This window comes from Heteronotia binoei, chromosome 13, assembly GCF_032191835.1.
Source record: "Heteronotia binoei isolate CCM8104 ecotype False Entrance Well chromosome 13, APGP_CSIRO_Hbin_v1, whole genome shotgun sequence".
Taxonomy (NCBI): domain Eukaryota; kingdom Metazoa; phylum Chordata; class Lepidosauria; order Squamata; family Gekkonidae; genus Heteronotia; species Heteronotia binoei.
Genome location: NC_083235.1, coordinates 63762024 through 63789383, shown reverse-complemented (window position 1 = coordinate 63789383; position 27360 = coordinate 63762024). Strand labels below are relative to the sequence as shown.

At 41.2% G+C, this 27360-nt stretch overlaps 1 protein-coding gene across 5 annotated transcripts; it reads left to right on the top strand.

Annotated features, from left to right (window-relative positions):
- Positions 1-753: 753 nt before the first annotated feature.
- On the top strand, positions 754-24009 carry LUC7L3 (LUC7 like 3 pre-mRNA splicing factor). Of its 5 annotated transcripts, none has more exons than XM_060253362.1 (11): positions 754-999; positions 4787-4853; positions 8298-8337; positions 8804-8948; positions 9514-9591; positions 9675-9779; positions 10900-11061; positions 13745-14022; positions 14255-14415; positions 21777-21970; positions 23523-24009. In XM_060253362.1, exons 1-10 carry the CDS (start codon positions 901-903, stop codon positions 21935-21937), a joined length of 1296 nt encoding a protein of 431 aa, XP_060109345.1. In that variant the 5' UTR covers positions 754-900; the 3' UTR covers positions 21938-21970; positions 23523-24009. The 5 variants fall into 5 exon arrangements, 4 of the variants coding, with proteins under 4 accessions (XP_060109345.1, XP_060109346.1, XP_060109348.1 ...); XR_009556144.1 differs by having other exon boundaries at positions 763-999; positions 21777-23028; XM_060253363.1 differs by lacking the exons at positions 21777-21970; positions 23523-24009 and adding an exon at positions 19319-19620 and having other exon boundaries at positions 763-999.
- The last annotated feature ends 3351 nt before the right edge of the window (positions 24010-27360 follow it).

Here is a 27360-nt window from a genome sequence, read left to right as displayed (position 1 = left end):
CTTGACGTTATGTTTAAAACGCAACGCTGGTCTCTGTAAAACACATTGTCCTTGGAATAACACTAAAGGCCTGTGACTTCAGAACAGCGTGCGATTTGTTTTCAAAAGCACACCAGACTAGGCTTCCCAATCCCCAGGTCCCAGAGGGGGATCCCCCGGTTTTTCAGGCTTCCCCCCTCCCCCAGCCAGCTGGCCGGCGGGGGAAGCCCCTCCCCCAGAGCCATCATCCACCTCCATGAACAATTCCCATTAGGAATGATGAGGAATTGATCTGTGGATATGGGGGCTCTGGGGGGCCCGTTTTTTTGAGATAGAGACACCAAATTTTCAGTATAGCATCTAGTGCCTCTCCCCAAAATACCTCCCAAGTTTCAAAAAGATTGGACCAGGGGGTCCAATTCTATGAGCCCCAAAAGAAGGTGCCCCTATCCTTCATTATTTCCTATGGAAGGAAGGCATTTAAAAGGTGTTCAGTCCCTTGCAATGTGACGGCCAGAACTCCCTTGGAGTTCAATTGTGCTTGTCACAACCTTGCTCCTGGCTCCACCCCCAAAGTCCCCAGATATTTCTTGAATTGGACTTGGCAACCCTACACCAGACGCTTAGTAAGTCTCATCTTGAGACAAAGTTTAGACGGCGCTTTTTTCACGACTTCCTCAGCAAAGCCGGGGGGCTCTGACCGCCTCGCGCGGCCTACGCGCTTCAAACGCCGCAGGCTCATAATGAGACCTTAAGGCGGTTACGCAGGACGCACGCAATGCATTGTGGGGAGACGCCTTGGCTCGAGGGAGCCGCCATTTTGTTTCTGTCACTAGCAGCGGCGCGGGTTTGGTGTTCTCGTCGGTAAGGAAACGTGGAGGAGGAGGAAGCGGCGGCTAGGCCGACCGACCGGCGGACACCATGATTTCGGCTGCCCAGCTTTTGGACGAGCTTATGGGCCGGGATCGTAACTTGGCCCCGGACGAGAAGCGCAGCAACGTGCGGTGGGACCATGAAAGCGTAAGCATCGCGAGCGAGGCCGGCCTCTTGTTCCTTCTCGCCTGGCTGCATGGATGGGATGCGGCGGGCGCCACGATTAACGGGATGCGGGGGAGCCTGAAGCGGGGAAGTATTTGGCGCCTCGGTGTCGGGGGATCGTTCAGAAGCGAGGGGGCTGCTTGACTCGGGACCGAGCAGGCCTCTGTCATGAAGCGCAGATACGAGGAGCCCGGGCGGGGGCTGGATTGGCGGGGGGGGGGGGGTGCGGGCTGTGATTTTGGAGGTGAAGGGCGAGCGAGGGAAATTGCGCAAACGTGAGGCTTGCGCTGTGAGGTTTTTCTGATAACATTTCATTATGGTGAAATGTGTTTTGTTCTATTTGGGACCACGGCAGTGCTTGGGAATGGTTGTCTGAATGACTTGAACAAATTGTCTAATTATTAGAAAAAAAATCTAATTTCTAGACGCTTGAATCTGCTTTTTTAGGTTGGGAAAACATGGCATTGTTTTTCCTAGACATGAGTAGTATGCTTGGGTAGCATGCTTGCTCCTCTGTAGTTTCCTTACTCCGGCTGGGTCTTCGGGGGCACAGGAGCGGGTTTAAAGACTCACTCTGTGGCCGATTTCGCACTAGAGCTTTAATCCTGGTTTAACTCTATCCCCAAACTGACTTTCTACACTAGAATCATAGAGTCAGAGAAACCAACTTTATGACTCTATGATTCTATGGTTTTAGTGTAGAAAGTCAGTTTGGGGACAAAGTTAAATCAGGATTAAAGCTCTAGTGCGAAATCGGCCTGTGTGTAATAGGGCTCTGCTTGCCTTTATGTCCTGATGGGGTTGTAGTCATGTCTACATAGCTTTCATTGCGTGAAGCCACTTTTGTTAGGGGGGGGGAAATGCTTTCATGGCATTCGTGGTCGTTGGGTTTTGTTCGAAGAGTCGATCCTAAATTCATGCAAGAGCAGGGCTTTTTTTTTTTTTTTAAGCAGGAACTCTTTTTGCATATTAGGCCAATCTTTCTGGAGCTTACAGTAGGTGCTGTTTTAAGAGCCCTGTAAGCTCCTGGAGCATCAGGGGGTGTGTGTGGCCTGATGTTCAAAGGAGTTCCTGCTACAAAAAAAAAAAAAAAAGCCTTGCTCAAGAGCAAGGAATTGTTCATAAATCCTCGCAGAATTGTAACATAGTCACACATGTGACTTGAGCATGCTTAAACTCTGTCCCAGTCTCCTGGTAGTCCACAATTTGGAAGTGGTTGCCAGCCACATGTGTTGTCTTTCTTTAAATAGCTTACATGGGAAACATTTTTGGCATAGGTTGTCCATAGAAAGTTAGCATGGCGATGTGTTTGGCGTGTTGGACTAGGAACTTGTGGAAGACTCTCGGTATGAATTCCCACTTTGCCATAGAAGCTGGCTGGGTTACTGTGATCCACTCATTTTCTTTCAAGCTAACCTACCTCATAAGGTGGTTATTCAGAGGTTAAAATGGAGAAGGGGGAAATGATGGGAAGTGTTTTGTTTCCTCATTGTGAAGAAAAGCGGGGCATAAATATTTAAATACAAATGTGAGGTTTGATTATTTCATTATGACGAAATGTATTTTGTTCTATTTGGGAATGGTTGTCTGAATGACTTGAGCAAATTATTAATTATTAGAAAAATCTAATTTCTAGACACTTGAATCTGCTTTTTTAGGTTGGGAAAACATGGCATTGTTTTTCCTAGACATGAGTAGTATACTTGGGTAGTATGCTTGCTCCTCTGTAGTTTCCTTACTCTGGTGGAAAGCTCAACTGAGATGAGACACAAATTGTAATTAAATTTGTGATGGATTTGTGTTAGGGTTGCTAGGTCTTACCTGGCTGACAGCACCCAGAAGTGACATCATAGTTCCAGGCACGTTGCAGTGTGCTTTGGGGGGTGAGGCTCCCCCATTGGCCAGTTCCATGGCATTGGGTTGGAGGCCCTGAAATTGGGGAAAACGCCACCCCCAATGGAAGGCTGGGAACCTTAATTTGTATAGTTTTAAGTCTTCATTCTAGACTTTGATATTCTTTTCATAAACAGATTGGAATGATGAAGGAATAGAGAGGAGACCATTTTCAGAATGCAGTATTGACACCTGTTTTGTTATAGTGAATTTGGTTGTCATAGTCACAAGTATGCTTCGTATTGTTTCTGTGTTGGGCTGTGACTTTCTGCAATGATTTTTCTAACCTCAGGTGAGATAGAAATCTCTGCTGGCCATTTGGTTTGAATCCTACATGCCTATTGGAAAAAATGTTGTTTGAAAAAATTACTTTATTATATTAATATTTTCCAAAGTACTCTAAGCCATTTTTTAACATGTTAAAATAACAAAAATGTCTCATATGTGCAAAAAAGGGAGAGCCTTTTTTCGCAGTCAGAGAGAGAAACAGAGATTTGGTTGGGGAAAATGGCAACGGAAAAACATCCTTTCTTTGAAATGCCTGCTTGAGAATGGTTGCTCTATTTGCTACTTACAATGTATTTGCTACTTACAATGTATTTTAATGTTTCATGTATCTGATGGTTGCTACTTGTCAAGTTTAGTTACCTTGATCTTAGTTTTCAAGAGATCTGGTGTATGTGACTACCCAGTTGAATGTTAGTCACTCCCTTCTGTTGTCTTTTACGCAGCTGCATCCCCAAATATAGTCATGCACTAGAGTCTCTTAAGGTTAATAAACACATTTAGTAGATTCTGTATATAAAACAGAAAAGAGAGGAGAAATTTTTAAAATATACTTCATTAAGGGATGAGATTTTGACTAACAAAGCTTATTGGATATAGGATAGATGGACATTAATGGGTTATTTTAAATTGGTTTTTAAGTTCTAAATAGAGTTTTTTAAAGAACCAGCTGTAATTTTTCTTTTAAAAAATAACTTGGTTTAGAATGAGATCAGACTTTAATGCATACACAGTACCTTAAAGCTGAACATGGCCATAATGAAATGTTTTTTGTTTGTAAAGAAAGACTTGTGAGGATAATGTATTTGTTGGTCCTCCTTTAGCTCAATGGTTTGTATAGTTACATTTTGACTTAATGTTACGGCCAGAGACTGGTTGATCACTGCAGATGTCACCCATTAAACATGTGTAAAGCTGTCTTTCACAGAGGCAAACATGTGGTCACTTATGATTAGCAGCAGTTCTAAAGTCCTGAGCAAAGGTCTTTCACATCACCTGCTACCTGATTATTCTAGCTGGGGATTGAACCTTGGACCTCCTGTATGCAAACCAGATGCACTACCACTGAACCTTCTGAGTGATCTCTTACTCCTGATTTATGCCTAATAACCAGGGCTTTTTGTAGCAGGAACTCCTTTGCATATTAGGCCACACCCCTCTTATGTAGCCAATCCTTTAAGACCTTACAGGGTTTACTGCAAGCTCTTGGAGGATTGGCTACATCAGGGGTGTGTGGCCTAATATGCAAAGGAGATCCTGCTACAAAGGGGGGAAAAAACTCTGCTAGTAACTACTTAAATACCACACTTGGCTCACTGCATTGCACTACAAATATAGCTAAAGGAACACAGATATTTTACCTCCCATTCTGTGGCAAACAATAATGTGCTTGGAAACTACTGCCAGTCCCCTTTTCCCATAGAAATTATTTGCTTTTGTGGGGTGATGATAGGCAGCTGTAACTCAGGAGAAAGGGCAGACTAAGGTATAAATGGTTGCTGGAAGGATCCCCTTCTTGTGTTGTTTCCAGGGAACACCTGTTTGTTAAATAAAGTAGCAAAGTCAAATTCTAGCTGTGTTTTTCTTTCAGGTTTGTAAATACTACCTTTGTGGATTTTGTCCTGCTGAATTGTTCACAAACACCCGTTCCGACTTAGGTAAGTGTGTTTCCTTCATAAAAGTTGAGGTTAATGGTTTTTGATGCTATGATCTTTTGTTCAGTTAATGCTATTTTATATTGTTGGGTTTTTATGCATCAAAAGCCTTGCATTCCCCTGTCACAGGCCCCTCTAGAAGTTTAAGGGGAAGCAGTAATGGAGGGCCCTACTTCCAAGCCTCCCTGGGGCCCATTTGGCTCTTGCTTGCCTCTCTCCCCACTTCTGCCTCTTTCTCTCTCTCCGTTACACTCTTCCTCCATTCAGTTGAACATGTGGCTCAGTTAAGAACGAGCTTACACATAATTCATTTTTTCTTTGTAAGTATTCTTGGGACAACATAGACAATGAATTCTAATTTTATTTTCAGAAATCAGAATAAGAAACAAAGGCAGATGCAGTTTTTTTATTTTGGGACATCAGAATAAGAAGCAAAGGCAGATGCAGTTACCTTTGGGGGGGAAATAAAGACAAAGCAAAGATTTCATATACATAGGAGGATGCAGAAACAGATAAAACAACACACAAATCTAACACAGCCTGAATAAACTGACTCCTTAGCTTTCCAACTTACAGACAGATCCTGAGACATGTTGACATGGGCCTATCTGACAAGGAATTCTTTTTCCTTGCTTGCTCCCAAGAAAGGCACGTGTAATGAATGATGGACACAAACCAGAAAAATACAGTTTGTAACCAAACCACAAACCAAATCAGGAGGTTCATTTGCAACCGGTTTGTAGCCCTGCAAACCCTGTTGAAAGGGACTGCAGTCCTTTTAAGGGGGTTTGCAGAAAGTCTGAAAAACAGCTGAGCAGCTGCTCTCCCCCCCCCCCCCGCTGTGCTGTTTGGAACTGCACAAGTCAGCCCAAAACAGCAGAGCAGCGGGGAGCAAGCTGCTCCCTTCCATTCAGCTGTTTTTGCAGCTTTTGCAAAGAATAAAAAGGGGTTTAAAGGTGCTCAGGGTCTCTTTTAGTTTGTGATGATAAACTAGTCATGACCTTTGGTTGGTGAACAGGGCAAAATTCACCATGAATTTTGCTTTGTGTTTCATTTTCCCCCATACTTACATGTAATTCTCTTTCAGGGTTTTCTTTCTTTTGTGTGATCACACGTCCTTACATGAATAGGTGCTCTTTTCCACCTTGGCTTTGTTAATTGTTGACTTGTTCCCACTCATGCTAGAGAGGCTGCCCAGTTGGATTGCCTGTATTAGGAGCTTAATTAACAGAGGGAATCTTGGGTTCCCACATGGGACTTAGAGAGAATAAATGTTTATGTATGAAAACTGTGTCTCAGTTCATAATTGCTGCTAATGATACACGGGCATTATGTTCATTACTAGCAAATAATACGCTGTAGTGGGTTGGATACTATGAAGACAAGGATTGTATATATTTTTCGTGTTCCCTTCCCCTGAGTAGTCCTTTCTAACAAAAAAATCAAGAACCAAAAAGATCAGCTGCAAACCAATATAGACCAGTTACTAAAAACTATATGTATAACCTAAGTATTGTCAAAAATGTACTATCAAATGGTTAAAAACATTTATGGGCCCAACTGTAGCCTCATTACAGCATAAAAAATACAACATATCCAAAAGGGAACTATTGCAGCCCAATGCATTTCGGCCCAAATTGGCCTTCTTCAATGGTCTGTACTCATGATAAAACACTAAAGCAATCTACAAGTTGATATAGGACCAAGAAAGGAGTTTAACAATCAAGAATGGATTACACAAGGTAATGTCTGTAAGAACTCCTTGAATCTGGCTGTGTCATATGCAGACATGCTGAGTGATGTTTCTTATTGTATGCCTTCCAATTTTGGTCCAGAGAGTACAGGTGCAAACTGCTGATCAGAGCCAAAGTACCATAGATAGTAGGGACAAAATCATTCCTTTTTCCATTAGCAGAGCTTTTCAAAAGGTAGGCTGAAGCAAATTTGCTGACTTCCCCTTCCCCACTGCAGTTCCATAACCCACATGGTTTCTGCTCCATATGGTTTCTCATGTGGGTCTGAAAGGACTGTTAGGGGGCAGATGGGAAAGATTGGCAACTGCCATGACACACCATTCACTGATTTACCTTCGGATCCAACCCAGTGTTTCTGTTTCATTAGGGCCTATTGTGCCAAACATAATTAAAATACCTCAGAGCTTTAGATTTGGAGAAGTTCAGGACTGATTTATATTCTGTACTTAGAATTGCAGATCAGCCATAATTTCTGCTAATTACTTATTTCAAAGCATTAAAATGCAGCTTTCCTAGTTCTTTTAAAATGTCCTAGTTTTTGTAAATAGCTTTCCTAGATCTTGTAAAACGGCAATAATTTTTCAGTTCTTTCCACCATCTCTTTCTTATACAGCTAATAATCTAATGCTCTCCTGCTGTATATCAAAGTTTAAAAATTGGATCATTAATGGTCTTAAGAGCCACTTGCTTGTACAAGCAAACACCATTTTTGGCATGGGTTGTGCAAAGATTATGTTAGCCCAAACAGTCATTGTAGCTGATGCTCTACTGTAATGATGTGGTAGTCAAAATGTCAGGCTCTTGTCAGAACATTGTCTTTCCTTTGCTCCCAAATATTCTGTGTGTTTCTGTGCTTTACAAGTTCATAACCATTCCTCTTAGTATATTAAGCTCATTATTACACTGTAGCCAATGCCATACATGCATCTAAAACTTCGAAGACATTGAAAACCATATAAATATATCACTTCTATTTGGATTTGGAAATATCCTCTTCTGTGAGCCTTTTCAGTTTTATATTGAAACCACAGCTGTGGTCTGCCATGTGATTTTAATAAGGTCACAGTTACTCTAGCATTTTGCCAGCCAAGACTGAAAAATGGAAAAGTTTGATCATTGCTTAGAATTATATTGGTGGAGTGAAAAACTTCTCAAGTGTGTGTGCGCGCAAGCAGAATTTGTCGTCAAGGCAATGAACAAATGCTTCAAAAGGTTAGACCAGAACCAGATGAAAATTGAATCAATAGAGCTTTCGGGTAAATATTAGGAAGAACTTTCTGACAGAGTAGTTTCTCAGTGGAACAAGCTTCCTTGGGAGGTGGTGGGCTCTCCTCCTTAGGAGGTTGTTAAGTAGACGCTGGATGGCCATCTGACAGCAGTGCTGATTCTGTGAATTTAGGCAGACTGTGAAAGGGAGGGCAAAAGGGATGACCCAGTGCTCAGCTCTCATGGCCCTTATTTATATGCCTAGGTTAATGCTGATTGCCACTTTGGGATCAGAAAGGAATTTTTCTCCAGGCCAGATTGGCCCAGGTATCTTGGAGGGTTTTTTCCCCCCTTTCCTTTGGGCATAAAGCAGGGCTCACTGGGGGAATGGATGGAGGAGGGAGTTATGAATGTCCTGCATTGTACAGAAGTTGGATTACATGGTCCTTTCTAGTTCTGTTATTCTCATTACTTTGTTTATTTCTAGGTCCATGTGAAAAAATCCATGATGAAAACCTCAGAAAACAGTGAGTGTGCTTTGTTTTATTAATAGCTAAGTCCAGGGCTTTTTTTTTGAGCAGGAACACACAGGAATGCAGTTCTGGCTGGCTTGGCATAATGGGGTGTGGCCTAGTATGGAAATGAGTTCCTGCTGGGCTTTTCCTACAAAAAACTTGTGTGAAACAATAGTGCTATCAGGGGGTGTGACCTAATATGCGAATGAGCTCCTGCTGGGCTTTTCCTACAAAAACCCTGTGTGAAACAGTGGTGACATCAGGGGTGTGTGGTCTAATATGCAAATGAGTTCTTGCTGGTTAAATCTAACTAAACAATAGTAGAAGTGTTTAAATGATAGCAAAATAACCTCAAAGCTTATTATTTTACTGAAATTGGTTGCTTATCATTCTTTTAGATACTGGACTTCTGGTTTTGCAATACAAGCTTAATATCTGTTTCAAGTTTAGTAAAAATAACTAATTGGGCATTTTTCAGGTATGAGAAGAGTTCTCGGTTCATGAAAGTAGGCTATGAAAGAGATTTCCTTCGCTACTTACAGAGCTTGCTTGCAGAAGTTGAACGCCGAATTCGAAGAGGCCATGCCCGCTTAGCATTGTCCCAGAATCAGCAGTCTTCAGGTGTAAGTGCAAATGAAGATACTAAAGCAAAAAGAACTGTTTCTGCTTGATCTCAGTAGTGGGAAAACAAATTAAAAATACAGAATTGCTTGTATTGTTCTCATAAGAATGTTTTTTTAAGTAGAGTAGTTCTACTTGTTGTAAACTTGATAACAACCTAGCAAAATCCCTAAAAATCATTAATTTTAATGATCTTTATACCATTTTGGTTTTACTTTTTGTAAGCCATCTGAAAATATACAGAATTCCTATGCTTTCCCAGCTCTGTTATTTTGCAAACTGACACATAATTCTCACCTAGATAACCAGGTACGTGACTGTTCTAAGTTCAGATGAGCAGTATAAGTTAAAATACTCATTGTGCTGGCAAACAAATTCTCATGTACTATATGAAGCTATACACTATTTTTATCCGTAAAAACTTACTGTGGACTTTCAGTTTTGCTTATGACCTACGTATTTTTGTGATGCATGAGCCTTATAGTGGTAATGGCATCATCTAGTAAATCCATGCTGTGTTTTATTTTCTCTATGTTAAATAACTGACACTTGTATTTTAATATTTAGCAAGCAGCAGGACCTACTGGTAAAAACGAAGAGAAGATTCAGGTCTTAACTGACAAAATTGATGTACTTCTACAACAGGTAAAAGTTGTCTTAAATAATACAGAAATATTAATCAGAAGCTTGGCTAAGAACACTTTGAAAACTTTACTCTCCTTTTGCAGATTGAAGAACTGGGTTCTGAAGGAAAGGTGGAAGAGGCTCAAGGCATGATGAAACTCGTTGAGCAGTTAAAAGAAGAGAGAGAGTTGCTCAGGTCTACAACTTCAGTAAGTCTGCTGCTTTCTGAAAGCCACCACAGAATGCAAACAAACAGTCTGAACTTGTTTCCACCATAATGAGTTGGTCTTTTAATTTATTATAAACACTTGTATTTTGTAACTGGTCTTGCTTGCCATTTTGATGCTACTTTGTCAAATTAACTGATTGGTTTCTTATTGGTGGTTTTTGATAGTGCCTATTAAAGGCCTGTATCTTGGAAATAATTCATTGACAGTTAAGAATTGTAAGGGCCGTGTGTGAGTACCTGTTCATCTGGCTTTTGAACGGGCCCTGAGTAGTTTGTTTATGCATTAGAGTGGAGCCAGCATGTGTTCTCACTGAATTACTATATTGTCCTGTACCTTGGAGAGCTGAAAACGTTAGTCTGTCATGCCTTCTATTCCTGTTCCTGTTCTTGCCATGCATACCTTCACAGACTGGGGCATATAATACATTTTCAAAAATGTTTTGAGACTTACACAATCAATTCTAGCAGGATTGAGCTCAACTAAAAGGAGTAACATTTCTGTATCGTCAAAGAGTTTACAGTAAAAATTCATATTTTAATGTGTTATGGTGCCGCATTCTGTGTAATTGATATTAAAGCTGGCCATGTTATTTCAGTAAATATAAATAGAATCTTGGTAGTCTATTTTAAAGGTATAGTTTATTGGTTTGGATCCAGCAGTTAACATCTTCTGGCACAGCATGACTTTCTCACCTTTTCCCTTCTGCTACAACCCCAAATACTCCTCCTGTGGGATGAGAACAGCATGAGGCAAGAACTAGGAAAAATTAGCAAAAATTTCCTGCAAGAGGCAAGAACTAGGAAAAATTAGCAAAAATTTCCTGCATGAGGCAAGAACTATGAAAAATTATCAAAAATTTCCTGCTTTGGGAAATCATCTTCTGGTTCCATAATCTCAGATACTGGTGAAGTTGGTACATTTTATGATATATTTGTTAGATTTTAATATTTTATCCTATATGAATTTGTTATAATTACGTTTGGAGGATCTTTGTGAGCCAAAAAATGGAGGATAGAATTTGAGAAAATAAAGCAAGCTGCTTGATCAGAGAAAGCTTTAATGTCACTGCCTTTATTAACCGAGTGTCTTCTTTTCCCAGACAATTGAGAGCTTTGCTGCTCAGGAAAAGCAGATGGAAGTTTGTGAAGTTTGTGGAGCCTTTTTAATTGTAGGAGATGCACAGTCCAGGGTAGATGATCATTTGATGGGAAAACAGCATATGGGCTATGCTAAAATCAAGGCTACGGTTGAAGAATTAAAAGTGAGTTAATTCTGTCAATATGCAGATAAACCGTAATGTTCCATTTAGCGAAAGATGTTACAGTTGCTAGTGACTGTCAAAATAGTTTTCCATCCTAAGAACGTTAAACTTTGGAATAATTCTTAGTGATAGCAAAGTCTGATTTAGTGGTCTGTTTAAAAAAAGAAACCGTTCCCATTCCTGTGACCCATTTCGTGGCATGAAACTGGCAGATTCGAAGGCTGCTGGTGATGAATGTTTTGGGAGACTTTTTAGAAACTTTAAAATACGTGTCGATATACTAGCACTCAATATGTTTTATCAGGCTAGCAGGTCTTGGTTGTAGATTGAGAGCTGGCTTACCTGATTTTCCTTCTACGTGTTCTTCACCCTCCAGTGGTCCAGACCTTCTAGTAGGAGGCAGGTTGTCTTAGACTTAAGAGGCACCTTCCTCTATAAGGCCGGTCATGACTATCTAAGCGGATAGAACCTACTGGACCCTATTGTGACAGAAAATGAGAGTAGGGAAAACAGCACACCCAAGCCCACCCCTCTTAAGTCTAAGAAAACTGATTTTGCTGACCAGGTGGCTCCTGGACCACCATCAGGTTTTAAAAGGGGGATTTATATGCTAAGCAATAATCTGTTCTCCCGACTTGCCACCTTCCAATCATCCGGGCCATGTACTCACTCCACAAGTGATGCAAAAGCAAGAAGATCTTTTAAAGATTCATTTCTTTTTGAGATGAGCCTTCACGGTCCTCCTGACGTGCGAACAATGCCCGATCTTCTCCTTAGGCTGAGGGTGGAAAGATGACAGAACGAGCTGCTGTTCTCTGTGAAAGAAAGAGTTAACATTGGAAACAAAAGGCGGATCCGTGTGGAGTGCTATGTCGTCTGTATGGATGATGCAGAAAGACTGGGTTAGCTTGCAGCACAGCTAATTTAAGAATTCTCCTGGCCCAAGTTATTGTAACCTGGAGTGGAAGAGATAAATTGGTGCCAAGTATCCTTCAGCCTGCTATGTTCATCATTCATTGCACTCCACCTTGCAAGACTTTTGAGCATGTGCAGAATACATCTCACAGTGAAGGCTGGCAGGTCTCTCTCATTTTTTCCTCAAGGGGGCATAAAAGTCAGCAAGCTTAAATTACAGAATCTCTCACTAAAGGGGGAAAAGCCAATATACAGGGCCCCAGAGACTGTGGGGTAGATAACAACTAGACAGTCTTAAGCTGTATCACATCTCACTACAGAAAAAAGATTTTGGTTCAGAGATTCTGCGTAATGTGAACCCAAGAATAAGCCTTGCTCTCAGTGCCAGGATGGCTTGCGTGACCAAGACTTGGGTGCAGAATGGTGAAACAGTTGCCTTGCAGCAGCTGACCCCCTTCTCCTCCTCCCCCCCCCCCGATTTCTCGGCCCTTCACCAGTCTTGGAGAGATGGGCAAGGGTGGGGGGCATGCCGTTGCTGATCCAGGATTCTTATCCCTTCAGAGCACTCCCTGATACAAAGATTGCCGGCATGTGTGGGCCTAGCACTAAGGGCTAGCACTAAGCACTGATGCAACCCTTCCTGCCCTCATAATTGGTCTAAGTTCACAGAATCAGTATTGTGCCATCTAGCCTCTCTAAAAACCACCAAAGAAGGAGACCCCACCACCTCCCGAGGAAGTCTGTTTCACCAAGGATCTGCTCTGTTGGGAAGTTCTTCCTAATATTTAGCCAAAAACTCTTGATTTAATTTCGACCCATTGGTTCTGGTCTGACCTTCTGGGGTAACAGAAGACAATTCTGCAGCATTTTCTATATAACATCCCTTCAAGTACTTGAAGATAGCAATTATATCACCTCTTTGGTTTGGTGTAGTGGTTAAGTGTGCGGACTCTTATCTGGGAGAACCAGGTTTGATTCCCCACTCCTCCACTTGCACCTGCTAGCATGGCCTTGGGTCAGCCATAGCTCTGGCAGAGGTTGTCCTTGAAAGGGCAGCTGCTGTGAGAGCCCTCTCCAGCCCCACCCACCTCACCGGGTGTCTGTTGTGGGGGAGGAAGGTAAAGGAGATTGTGAGCCGCTCTGAGACTCTTGAGTGGAGGGCGGAATATAAATCCAATATCTTCTTATCTGGGAGAACCGGGTTTGATTCCCCACTCCTCCACTTGCACCTGCTAGCATGGCAGAGGTTGTCCTTGAAAGGGCAGCTGCTGTGAGAGCCTCTCCAGCCCCACCCACCTCACAGGGTGTCTGTTGTGGGGGAGGAAGGTAAAGGAGATTGTGAGCCGCTCTGAGACTCTTCGGAGTGGAGGGCGGGATATAAATCAAATATCATCTTCTTCTCTTAGGCATCTCCTCTCCAGGCTAAACATACCCAGCTCCTTCAGCCTTTCTTCATAGGACTTGGTCTCTAGACCCCTCAGATGTTGAGTGGAATGGGCGTGATCCTTCAGAATGCATACACTGTATGCAGATTTCTTCATTGTTACCCCCCCCCCCCCCCGGCCATAAAGCAAAGCCTAAAAACTTCCAGTTGTTAAACTGCAATTGCAGATTGCAATTTTTGGAAGCTTTATTGCGTGAAATTCTTGTTATTAGCAAAGTGTCTAAAATTGATCTAAACCTGTCCTTTTGGATCATTAAGAGAAACAATAAAATTTTAGCAACCAGCTTTTATTAAAATAACCTCTGAAATGTTTTCCTTTTGAAGGAAAAATTAAGAAAAAGAACTGAAGAGCCTGATCGTGATGATAGATTAAAAAAGGAGAAACTAGAACGAGAAGAGCGAGAGAGGGAACGTGAAAGAGAGGAGAGAGAGAGAAAACGGCGGCGTGAGGAAGAAGAAAAGGAAAAAGAGAGAGCTCGTGATAGGGAGAGGCGGAAGAGGAGTCGTTCACGAAGCAGACATTCGAGCAGAACTTCTGATAGGAGAGGAAGTCGGTCAAGGGACCATAAAAGATCAAGAAGCAAGGAAAGAAGGCGAAGCAGGTATGTTTCTAGGAAGTGAGTTAAAGCATTAGAATGATTAAAGTAGAACAATACAATGTGTTGTTGTAAAATGGTCCATTTGTTTCCAAACATTCCTTATAAAGCTGCAGACTACTGCCTTGAGAAATTTAAATTTTTCTCCCAACCTGTTACACCTTGTTAATGAGCATGTTAGATGCTAACAAAATTTTTTAAAGTTAAGTGCTTTGATCTTTGTGTTTTAAATGTTCAGGAGTCGAGATCGGCGCCGAAGTAGAAGTCACGACAGGTCAGACAGAAAACACAGATCACGTAGCAGGGACAGAAGGCGGTCAAAGAGCCGGGATCGGAAATCTTACAAGCACAGAAGCAAAAGCAGAGACCGAGAACAAGACAGGAAATCTAAGGAGAAAGGTTAGTTCATATGATCAGGGTACAGGAATTACTCTTCAGAATTGTGCCCAGCCTCCCAGTGTGAAAAAACCCTCTCTTTAAACTGCTCTTGTATTACTGTACACCAGTTCTTAAGTACTCTGAGGAGCACTCTTTCCATTTAAGAACTAGCGCATATCAGATTAGAAATCCTGACAATTAATAAATAATAATTATTGTATGGCATAGAATAGCCAGGAGATCCTAAGATAGTCTGGCAGCTGCAAGTTTTGGCTCTTAGCATTATGCTAGCGGTGAGCTAGGCTTGTTTATAGGGGCTGAGAGAGCTCTGAGAAAACTGTGACTGACCCAAGGTCACCCAGCTGGCTTCATGTGGAAGAGTGAGGAATTGAACCTGATTCTCCAGATTAGAGTCTGCTGCTCTTAACCACTACACCAAACTGGCTTTTGGAAATCTTAACATTTCAGGTACATATGTGTAAATTCTAGTATCAAAGAAGCTAGAGTCTGCTGCTCTTAACCACTATTAGAGTCTGCTGCTCTTAACCACTACACTAAACTGGCTCTCGGAAATCTTGACATTCCAGATACATGTGTGTAAATTCTAGAGTCAAAAGAGGCTAGACCCAAGGTCACCCATGTGGAAGAGTGGGGAATTGAACCCGATTCTCCAGATTAGAGTCTGCTGCTCTTAACCACTACACCAAACTGGCTTTTGGAAATCTTAACATTTCAGGTACATATGTGTAAATTCTAGCATCAAAGAAGCTATCTTCTTGACCACCGCAAACTGTCTTCGTATTGTCATAAAGTCTTTAATTTTAAATATTTTTAATGTATATTCAGGTGAGTCTTTTGTTGCCATCCTTGGATGTTCTTTACACAGAGAACAAAGCTGACTTTATTTTCCAATTGTGATTTTAAACAGTCGTGTTTTTGGAGAAAAGAAAGGCAGGGAATTACTTTTCCTTTGCTATTATCTTGTTCATCTCTCAAGTAGACATCAGTTACATCCTTGTAATTGTACACCTTTACCCCAGTCTTCCGAGTTTATTGTCCTTGCTTGCACCTACAATCACTTCAGGAAACTTGGTGATATAGTTGAATCGGAGTAGGTTCTTGATGTGGCAGCTTTTTAATTAGGTATCAAAAAATACCTCATGGTCATTGAAACATGTAAAGATTAGTGCTGCAATCATGGTGCTCTCTCCAGTAGTGGAATCAACATTACACATTACAGTGTGTCTGGGTGACCTGCTGTTTGACACTTTTATTAATCAGAAAAAATTTAAAATGCTGATTTCTTCAATAATATGAGTCACTTTCTCTTAATTCTTAGTCTGATTACGTCTTTCTAGAGGACGTGCACATATTCATGTCTTAAAATGCTTGACAATTTTGTGGGAAATGTTATGAAAGAAGACGTGTTGGTTGAGACATGTGCACTGGATCAATTTTCAGTGTCTTTGCTTGAAAACAGGTGTACTTATTACTGTTCTCTTTTCAAATTCCTTCTCAGTGGAAAACAGTCCTGTGTTTTACCTAAATTTGCTTGTATACATATTGTTAACTTCTTGCCCTGAACTGTTCTACTTGGGTTGTTGGGGTCACTCTGTGTGGGTGTCTTTTGATAGTAGGATCAGTCCAGCTTGCTCAGTGTTGTACAAGTGCTCTGTCATCTTCAGATCGAAAGGAAGTAAATAAATGTTGTTGACAAAAATAACAAGCATTATTTCAAAAATCCTGGTATAGTTTCTCTATACAGACTGGGATTTGTGTCTTTATGTTTTCATTTTGATATTTTTATAACAAAGGCTATGGATTAGATGAAATTATATGTTGTTAGGCTCTGGATCTGACTTTCATTTTTGCCAGATGGTTCCATTTTTGTTTGTTTGTTTATTATTTAATTTATATCCCACCCTATCCCACGAATGGGCTCAGGGTAGCTCGCAGCATAATAAAAAACAATGATGTAAAAAGAGTTAAGCAATTAAAACAAGATGGCACTGAAACACAAGTAATCCAGTGTGTCCTGTAACATTTAACAAATGGTGGTAGATGACCTGGTTTTTGTTTTTTGATCAGATGAAGATATTTGTGCTTAAGGAATGGTGCCAGAGCACACACCTGTCATGATTCTAAATGCAGATTTATGGAAGGGCTTGAGGGTATGGTTGTGATCCAGTGACACTGTTCCATGAACTCACCCAGGACTTTTTTTGTAGCAGGACCTCCTTTGCATGTTAGGCTACACCCCCCCCTGATGTAGCCAATCTTCCAAGAGTTTACAGTAGGCACTGTAAGAAGAGCCCTGTAAGCTATTGGAGGATTGGCTACATCAGGGGGTTGTAGCCTAATATGCAAATGAGTTCCTGCTACAAGAAAGCCCTGAACTCACCCTCACCTATGTCTGTCATAGTTGCTAATGGGATCCTTGCGTGTGGATACTGCTTAAGATAGCATCGCTGCAGGTGCTGTGCCGGATGCAGTCTCTTGCAGAGTTGATTATCTCTATAGAAGATAACAGTAATGCAGATTAACAATATAATACTTCCTTGCATAAATAGCAGAATTGTCTTTTTTCAGCTACTGGAGAAAGTTTCTATTTAAATACCGTCTCGATCAACCCATTTTTCAGTGTCTGAGCTTGACTGATTTTCATAATATAAAATTACAGTGTGTTTACTGACATTCCTGATCTAACCTATAAGAAAGAAAATAACAGGTCCTAATATCAAATTCCCATGGCTCAGCTAAATGAGTCAGCGGGAGATCTATGAATGGATCTGCCCAACATTTTTTGAAAGGATTAGTTGCATCCCATTGGGGTATAGATTGGGGCTGTGGTGTGGAATTAACCCCCATCCCTCTGTATTGCAACCCCCTGGTACTTTTCCTGGTATTGTTCACATGTGTATGAGGTTATAGTTTTGGGAGTTGGGACAGTTTCATATTTTCCTGGGGGTTTTTAATGGTTCAGTTTTCAATGCTTTTTATTTTAGGTGGCTTCTCTGATTTTCTAATGGTTTAGCAGGTCTGTAGAGAGGCAGTGCGTACATTTTCTAAATGAAATAAATATGTCAGCCCTCAAATGGGGATAAAGATAGACATAGAGGTGCCTATCGGGGAGGAGTTTGAGTAGCATAACTGTGGAGTGGGGGGTTAAACTTTCCTCTTTCCCATGCACTCATGATAATGTGAATTGGAGTCCCTGCAGATTTATTAACATTTTTTAAAAAAAAAAATCCCTAAAACACTAAGGGCACATTGGTCCATGGATCTCCCAGATTCTCATCTAGTTTTGGTTCTAGTTACCAAAACGTACGTCCTGGTTGTAATTCAAATGAGAAAATGTCAAACAGATATTTCCCCCCTGATATTTCAATAAGGGAATTAGTAGTATGGCTTAAATTGGTGTGTGAGGCTGTAGGAAGCAAGTTTGCTGTTTAGGGTTCTATCCAAATCTTGCTTTCTGCCAGTGAAGGAGATTTTAACCTTCTACTGCTTGGCCAGTGATGGTCTTGATGACATTGTTTCTCATGACACAGGATGGGGGCTGCAGCAGGACCAGGAAAGAGGGAAAATTTTGTTCCGCTTAGAGCTTTTGGTCCCAATAGCTTTGTAAAAATTGTTGTTGCACTTACACTTTGGATATCCCTTACGTCATCGTAGCATTATAAAGCCTTTGTTAGTCATAGCTAAGCCCTGTTGGGCTGTCTAACCTTAGTGCATGTCCCTTTTTCTGTTATTCGATTAATAAGTAAATTCAGTTAGATACATTCATATCTCTTTGAAGAAAATCCTGATGAAAGTGTTCAGAATTTTTCTACCATGTTCTACCGAGGGATTGAAACTTAGGAAATTTTGCTCATTGTTGGATTTTTTGTAGTGATAACGGCCACCAAATGTGAGAGGTTAGCAGTAACAAAGAATCTTAGGAAAAGGGCAGGAATGCTTTCAGTTATCAATTCATACTTACATGTAAAGAGACAATTTCTCCCTTTTGCCGCCCACCATGCCCCAAATTCTAATCACGCCCAATGATAGTATTGGCGTGTTCTCTCTCATGGTCAATTGCAGTTAATGTTAAGCAGACATCATTCTAGCACAGGGGTCGCCAAACTGTGGCTCAGGAGCCACATGTGGCTCTTTCACACATATTGAGTGGTTCTCAAAGCCCCCACTGCCCCGTCCGTCAGCTTGGAGAAGGCATTTGTCTCTTTAAATCACTTTGCCAAGCCAGCCAGCAGCTTGTAGAATGCATTTAAAGCTGATCTCTTTACATCTTCCTCCCCCATCTATTTGCCTTCCTTCCTTCCTTCCTGCTCTCACACATCTGACGTTCATGTCTTGCAGCTCTCAAACATCTGTCGTTTATTCTATGTGGCTCTATTGTTAAGTAAGTTTGGCCACCCTTGTTCTAGCATTTACATTGCATGTGTGCCCAAATCTATTACCTTTTTACAATCAGAAAGGCAATGTTCAAGAAGCAGGCAGAGGGAACATATAGGTAACCTGTGAAAAATTTAATTGTTAATTGTTCAAGAAGTAGTTATAACTATTTCTTGTGTTCTGTGTATATTAGCTCTAGAACAAAGTTGGAGTCCAGTAGTACCTTTAAGTTCTATTCAGAATATAAGCTTTTGTGTGCTTGCACACTTTGTCAGATGATTTTTTTTGGGGGGGGGGGGTACAGTAAGCAGTCCCGCATATAGCAGTGGTTAAGCATGCAAAATAGTACAATTTAGAATCCAATGGCAAAATAGTAAAATTAACAAACTGAAAGAATAGCATAGTTATTGTAAACAGCTTGAATATTCAGACAGCTGTTATAGTCCAGGTTCATCTTTCAACCCACAGGTAAATAATCATTTTATAGTGGCCAAAAACAGCCTTCTCTTCCATCTGTCCAAACTCAAAGCAACCCTAAAACACCTCCAGGAGGATCTACACATTCAGCCTGTTCATAGGGCTGTTGAGCTCTATTGTATCTACATAGGACAGAAGATAAGCTTATTGGACTACTAGTCCTCTGCGGGGCAACAAGACTGATGTTCCTCAGTGGCTCTACATGTGAATCGGCGATACCTAATAAAGCAAAAATCGAAGACTTTCAAAAAAGGTTAGTTAGAGCAACTCTACCCAAGCATTTATCACATGGAAGAGACATCTCTTTTAAGAGTTCCACAGTGAACAGGCTGTTTTCTCTAAGCTCCAGATATCTGGTGGTGTTCTTTAGGAAATGGTTCCCTTCCTTGTGCATTTTTTCCATTTTTGGTTATCTGTTTTAATAAAGTTACCTTGAGTTTTCTTGGAAGCAGCACTCAAAGCTACCATCAAATTATCTTTTGTTTGTGCTTGTAGGCCATGAGCACAATGCCTAACCAGAAAAATAGCTTAGAAAGTTTCCTTCTGTTGTTATCCAGTTTCTGCTTTTGCATTAAATAAATCCATTCAAATCAGCATATTCTTAGTCTGGGTGCTGAAAGAATTTTTCCTCACCGTGGCAAATAATTTAAAGTATGGTGTGTTCCATTTGCGCCTTACACACTTGTTTTATATGAGAACTGTTTTAATGGAATCAAAATCTGTTAACCATTTCTTATATGGAAACTGCCATTGCCTGCGCATTGAGGATAAGAGGAATACACATACCATAAAAAACACAGAACTGATTATGAGTGGGCCCGTTTTGTATTTCCCTCGAGAAACTGCTGTTCCTGTCTCTTACTATTTTAACGGATGGCTGTTCATGAAAAAAAAGTCCATTTTTCAGTCTGTTTTCTGCTTTTCCCTGCATTTGACTTGATTTTTCCAGTTTTAATGAACTATAGGTTCCATTAAGCAATGGATTCATCTGGAACAATTTGGTCAAGTCTTTAACTTGTCCTTGTTTTGGTTGTGAAAATAAGATACACATAACCCAAACAGGAGAATAAAATGAAAATAAGCAAACTTACGATTGCTTTCAAGGTTACTTTTTTTGCTCCCTGCAGTCATGGATTGTTTAAATATCAGCCTGATGGCGCACCTTCACAGACTGTCCCTTCCTGGCAGTGGTGGCAGATAGGGAGACAACCCCCAACTGCTGGTGAGGTGATGGGGCATAGCAGGCAAACGAAGGTAAAACAGATGGAATGGACCCTGGGGAAAAGAGTGAGGAAGAAAGCAGTTACTTCCCATTTGGGGGGAGTTCTTAAATCTGTGATTAGGTTTGGAAAACCTTCGGCAGAGTTAACAGCTATTGAGAAATTTGCATGAAAATCTATACAAACCACAGATTTATTCCAAATAAAATTAGTGTCATTAATTTCAGGTACAGTTGTTTGCATTTCATTCCAATAGCCACATCAAAGCTTATCTTTTTATCCTAGGTCTTTTACGTTTCATAGGAGCAGAATAAGTTTTATTCTCCTATAGATATTGTGCTAATTCAGTTTGGTTGCCTGTTCTTTCACATCTTAGCCTGTTTTCAGAAGGCAAATATTACTGTCTGAAGTTTTAAAAAATGTATTTCAATCCAGTCTTCTACGAGTAAGTTCACAGAAGCAGTTACCACAGTCTTCCTCCAACAGCACCATTTCTCTAAAACGGGTAGCCAACGGTGGCTCTCCAGATGTTTTTTTTTTTGCCTACAACTTCCATCAGCCCCAGCCATTGACCATGCTGGCTGGGGCTGATGGGAGTTGTAGGCAAAAAAAAATCTGGAGAGCTACCGTTGGCCACCCCTGCTCTAAAAGCTTCTGGAAGGGTTGAGAAGACCCTCAAGAACAATTGCCATGTTGCCTGAGCAGCTGTGGCAGAATGCAAGTGTATATGTGCAGCCGTGATTTTGGCAGATTTCCCTTCCTTGCTGCATCCCCTAGTGTCACATGGCATATTGTTCTGGAGAGCCCCCTGATCCCTCAGAATCAACTTTCAGGGAAGGCAATAAAATATGTCTGAACATGCTCAGGTATACCGACAGGCACTTATCAGCATGTCATGGATATTGGCATCTGAATTCTTAAAAGACAAACCTGCAGAACTTGAGCTATGCACTATGATAAATCTATGGTTTTTTATATTTTTATGCCAACCTTTTTGATAGTGAGTAGTTTTGGGTTAGATGGCATACATGTGGCTTGCTGTTTTGATCAGCGCCGTTATACAGGTGATTGTTTGCATTGTGATCAGTCATGCCCTCCCAGTGCTATTCTGTCCACTGTCTTTCTTAACCTAACTCTTGCTCTTGTTCATTTCAATTTTAGCAATGTTAATCTCTTTAGTTTCCAGTTTTGCAACAGTAGTTAATGTTTCAGCATGCACACCGTGCCTAAAAAATATGCCATATATGTGTTTACTGTGAAGTCCATGGTCAATGTCTTCTTTCATGGCAGAAAAGAGGGGATCTGATGATAAAAAAAGTAGTGCGAAGTCCAGTAGTCGAGAAAAACAGAGTGAAGATGCAAGCACAGACTCCAAGGAAGGCGATGCTAAGAATGAGGTCAATGGGACCAATGAAGACATTAAATCTGAAGGTGACACTCAGTCCAATTAAAACTGATCTGATATGACCTCAGATCAGACAGAGGTAAGTGCATTATTTCAAACTTTGATTAGGGCTTTTTGTTACTGTTTAACAGTTCAGCGTAAGTATGTACAGATGAAGACGGAGCTAAGCCAAGTATGAAGAGATACTAAAGCACCTTCTGAAGGAAAACACAGTGTAGCCCTGCAAAATCTTTTGAGGTACATTGTTTTGTATCGGCTATTTTGTAGCAGACTCCTACCCCAACCCGTTAGTGTGCCTCTTGGGAACATATTTGTAATAGAGTCACCCTGGAAGTTAATTGTCCTATTTTTTTTTTTATTTTAGGGGATTTATCTTTTTTTAAAAAAAAAACAACTTAAACTGATTTTGTAATTAAGTCCATATTGTGTTGGTGCATCAGAAACATTTGCTTTAATACTTAATATTTGAGGCACATGTTGGACTATTTTGTTTTTATATAAACTTGCTAGTATTTCTTTGTCAAGGATGTTTCTAGTTTTTTTGCTTTGCCTTGCATTCTAATGCAGTTTGTTCTGTAACTCGAGAGCCAGTAGCATTGGATTGATGGAAGTGTAGGGTTTATGAATAATTGCAGCTGACTACCATACCTCACACAGCGTTGGTGTTGTGAGCGGCCCATGAAAAGCCAAATTAAAAATCAAGGATTCAGTCAAACTAAGCAGGTACTCATGCCAGGTACTCCTTTCTCTACCCACATCCATGTTTGAATGCTGTTGCCTGTAATCTTTAAGCTTACTGTTTTGTGTGTTGATACAAAAAGTGAAAAAGGAATCTTTGTACATATTTTGTGGAAAAATTGTTAACATGCAATTAACTTGATGGAATTTTCTTTCAACTGTGTGTAGGGATGCAGTGCTGCCCAGAATTAGATATTAAGCGTATTAAATGCAATAAATACTACATAATAATCGCCTTGTTACATTCAATGCATTTCAAGTCTTTAAGAGGTATGTGTTTATAATTTCCTACTGCGTAGGAGAATTGCCAGGCAGCCATGGCACACAGCGACCTATACTGGCTGATACCAGACTTGGGAGGCAAATGAAAATAAAGGCCAATTCAGAAACACCCAATAGGTATAAACAAATGGCGAGAGTGTATGCAGCCACATCACATAATTAAATTGAATTAAATCTTAAATATAACCACCCCATTCTAAGCCCGTGATTTTTAGGGTTATTCCTTTATAAGGAAATAGCCCCCAACAGAAATTATCGAATGAATTTAATTTTTTTTTTGCAAGTGTTAACATATGCTATAATTATCTCTTAAGAGCTGCTAAAGAGTTGGAGTGCAGTTCTCTGAGCACTGGTGTTGCACGGCCTGGAGTCCTTTCAGCAATACTTGCATTTGATTTCTTTGCAAGTGCTGTTGGTGTACGTGAGGACTTATCAACAGCTGTGGGTGTTGGATTGTGGCCTCTTAACAGTTAAATATTACATCTAAAGCCCCTGTATATTGATAAGACAATTTAAGCAGGCAGCAAAACAGATCCAATCTTTTTAGGAGTCGCAAACAGGAGTCCTCTTCCCACTATCTGACTCTCTTTCCTCAACATTTTACGTTATAGGACAACCACGAGACATGTCTGCGAAGAATCCTGAAGACTGCATAATCTGAAGATCTGCTATAAAATGAGGTGAAAGAAAGCTGTAGTGGCATAGAAACAAATTAAAGTTCGGTTAGATTTTTTTAAATAAAAAGTAATTCAGAGGACTGTTGTGACCTCTCAGCACTGCAGAGAGATGTTAATAAGCAAACACGCTACTGAGAATTTTAAGTTCTTTATCATTTTTTTCCCTATAAGACTTTTAAGGTTATAAACCAACATAACCTGAACACATGGCTTGCTCAGTGTTTAACTGCAAGTTTTCATTCTTGAACTTTGAAACAAAGGATAAATGTTTAGTATTGTGTGACTCAGACTAAAACCCATTTTTACAAGGCTACACCTAGCTTCTTGATATACCCAAATGGAGAAAGTATCTATGAATTTCTGTTACACATTTGATTGTCATTGAGTGTTTAATATTAAAATAGAGTTCTTTCCAAATAAATCAGATGTGTTAAGTTCATTCTTGTCTGTTTCCACAATCCAAAAAATTTGCTTTTCTTGACTAAAATTTACTGACAGATTTTTCCCAGTAGCTTCCATAACTAAAAACATGTAAATAAAAAAAGCAGTGCATGTTACTGCAGTTCTTTCAGTGTGGTTTGTTTGTTTTTCCCTACCTTGGTTTGTGCTGGTAAAGAATCGTAATATTGTCTCATGATCTACTTACGTAGATTATATATCATATTTACAAAGTTAAGGCTGGGTGCACAGATTCTGGCTGGGCTTGGTAGCTAAATGCTGCTTTCTAGTAGCCAGGAGAAAAATTCAATCCTACACTTGCCTGCTGCAACTTTAAGGTAACTTGTAGGTAATCAGATCTTTATATTGAATATGTTAAATAGGTTGGGACAGAGGGGAGAGAAATGCTCCATGGTACCATGGAAGCATATTTTTTTAAAAAAATGTAGAAAACATGGTCAGTTCCCGCCCCCCCCCCCATCCCTCAATCGTAGTTATGGAAAGCTACAAAAACAAAATTTTATTTGTATCCCGCCCTCCCCGCCGGAGCAAGCTAGGGGGTGGAGGGTAGTAGAAAAAAACAAGGGGAGGAGGGAGTTAAAGTGGAATTGGCCTTCATTTCAGTACAAGCCCACAAGGTCCCAGCCCTTCCACCTAATCACATGGCCCCACCACTTCCCCCTTGGCCTCCTGCCAACCCCTGCTGTGCAGCAGACTCACCTAGTGTCATGGCCTGTGGGCAGTCTCCTCCCAGGGCTCAGGCAGCAGCAGGGCGAGCTGGGGCCAGAGCCTGCCCAAGCCAGCGAGGTGGGGACTGTTGCCCCACATGCGTTTGAGGCACCCCAAGATGGTGAAGCAGAACCTCACTCTCCACTCACCCACGAACAGCCTGGGCTGGAAGGCACGCTTGGCCCCAGGCTCCCCCCATCCCAGCATCCCAGGCTGGCCCACTGGGTGCAGTGAAGGGTCAGGGCTTATCTGCTTGCCTCACACACTTCTGCCTCTCGCCATGGAGCACTTCCTAGGAGGCTGCCGGGCTGCCCTGCAGGTACCTGTTCCAGTAATCTTTTAATGGCATAGACCCTGCAGGTACCTTTGGGTCGTGAAAGATGCATGTTGGGTGGAAGAGCATGTGTGCACACACAGACACTGGCTTCACTTTGCATGACTGCAACACACGCACACAGCAGTTGTGGGGCAAGGCTTACTCCTGAGTAGACCTTTCAGAACCTACCCCCTCCCTAAACAAAAACCCTTGTGTGCCTGCCAAACTTGGAATCCTGGCTATGGTCCTGTTTCAGTAACAGTCTGTGGCCAGGGATATCAAATATGTGGCCCAGGGGCTGAATCAGGCCCCCAGAAGGCTCCTATCAGCTCCTTGAGCAAGTTGGCTTCCTTCTCCCTCTCTCTGCTTCCTGCATAACAGCTTGCTTTTCCAAGCTTGCTCAATCACACAGAGGAGCTACAGAGCAAAACCTCTATCTTCTCCATTGTCTGAGGCTCCTCCCTTAGGGAGGGTGAGCTTGCTTTGCCAGTCTCTCTCAATCAGGAGGCTCTTACACAACAGAGCTACTGAGCCAAGCTTCTCTTCTATTGGCTGAGGCTCCTCCCCCTCCTCAACCCCTGGGGAGGAAGGGAAAAAGCCAGAGCTTCCTTTGCCCAGTTCCCTCAATCATGCAGGAGAGATACAAAGCACCCTTAAGGCCAACAACTTTTTATTCAAGGTATGAGCTTTTTGTCTTGCTACAGAGAAGAGAGTGTGTGTTTCTGTTGGCTCATTATACCAGGGTTCTCCTGATTGCAACTGGGTATGCCTCCCCCTTTTCATTGTATTCATGCCTTACAATCCAGACTTTTTCAGTAGGAAAGCAATGTGAACTATTTAGATGAGGAATAACAACAAGCCAGTGAGATGAATTAGGCTTGTTTGTGTGTCCAGACAAAGTTCACCCAGCACATTTCCTTTGTAGATGGGATTTTTAACCTTGGCTTCCCATATCAGTAGGCTGATACTGACCACTATACATTGCTGTCTCTGTATTCTTGCACTGCCACAGAAGTTGTAGTTATTTCTCTGAGGAAGATTAGTTTTGTAGACAAACACATAGCCCTCAGTCTGTGACATGATGCCTTCACATGTTCTTGACCAGCACATGAAGCAACTTATGTCGAAAAGCTCCCAGTGCCCAGCCATTTCATGTTTTTCTCTGGGTCTTAGGCTCAAAGCATTGACCATGAGATTTCTGTAATGAATGTCGATAAATCAAAAGTAGGCTTGCAACTTACAGATACACCCTGAATAGCATGCTAAAGATTGCTATAGCACAAACATTGTCTCCAGATTTTGATGCAATTATTCAGAGCAAGAGGTTTCAGTTATCAGAGACTGATAAAAATATTGCAAGTGTGTTAATCTTTTAAGCGTGTTCCTTTTAAATCTTTAATTGTATTTGTTTGTGTCCTTTATAAAGTTTATATTTCTGCTACCTGGCACTGTGGAGGGTATGAATCTTGCTATTTCCTTTGCCAGCAAACCGGCCTGCAGGCTTGTTTGCCTTTGCTCATATCCAATGGTTGGATACATGGCAATGTCTTATAGCTTTTAACAACAGTTAACATGAAGTAATATATTGAAGCCATTATAGAAATGGATGAAAACAGAATCCTCCTGAGAAGCACTAGATGCTGCCAGGAATTGGTCTCAGTATTTTTTTCCTTTCCCACTCCTTTCTGTATTTCCTTTTACAATTTGTTCTTCACTGTGTATTAGGCAATGTAAGCATCAGTTAAGAAGCCAGGCACCCCACCGTTGTGCCCAAGCTCTGCTCAGCTGAGAATCCACTCCCCAAGAAACATTTTAATATCTGTAGTGGTTGTTTTTTTTTAAAATGCCTGTGAGCCACTTTGGGGTTGTTGTTTTTCTGCTGTGAAGTAGGATGTAAAATCTAATTCATAAATTGCCCCTGTGCTGCCTCCAAGTCACCAGTAAACATACTTACTATTGAGTAGTTCAGGAGGAGGTTTGTGGAATGCTGGAAACAGTGTATCAGAGATTAGCAGGAAAGGAATATATGAGAAAGTCGAACATTCTGAGGTAGATTCCGGTGGGCAGCCATGTTGCTCTCAAGCAGTAGAACAAATTTTCAGTCTAGTGGCACCTTTAAGACCAACAAAATTTTATTCAAGGTGTGAGCTTTTGCGGACACACACACACTTCCTCAGACACGTGCCTAAGAAAAACCGCGTTTAGCTACGAAGCCCAGCCAGCCACGGTCTGAGGAAGTGTGTGCGCGCACAAAAGCTCACACCTTGAATGTTGTTAAAGGTGCCACTG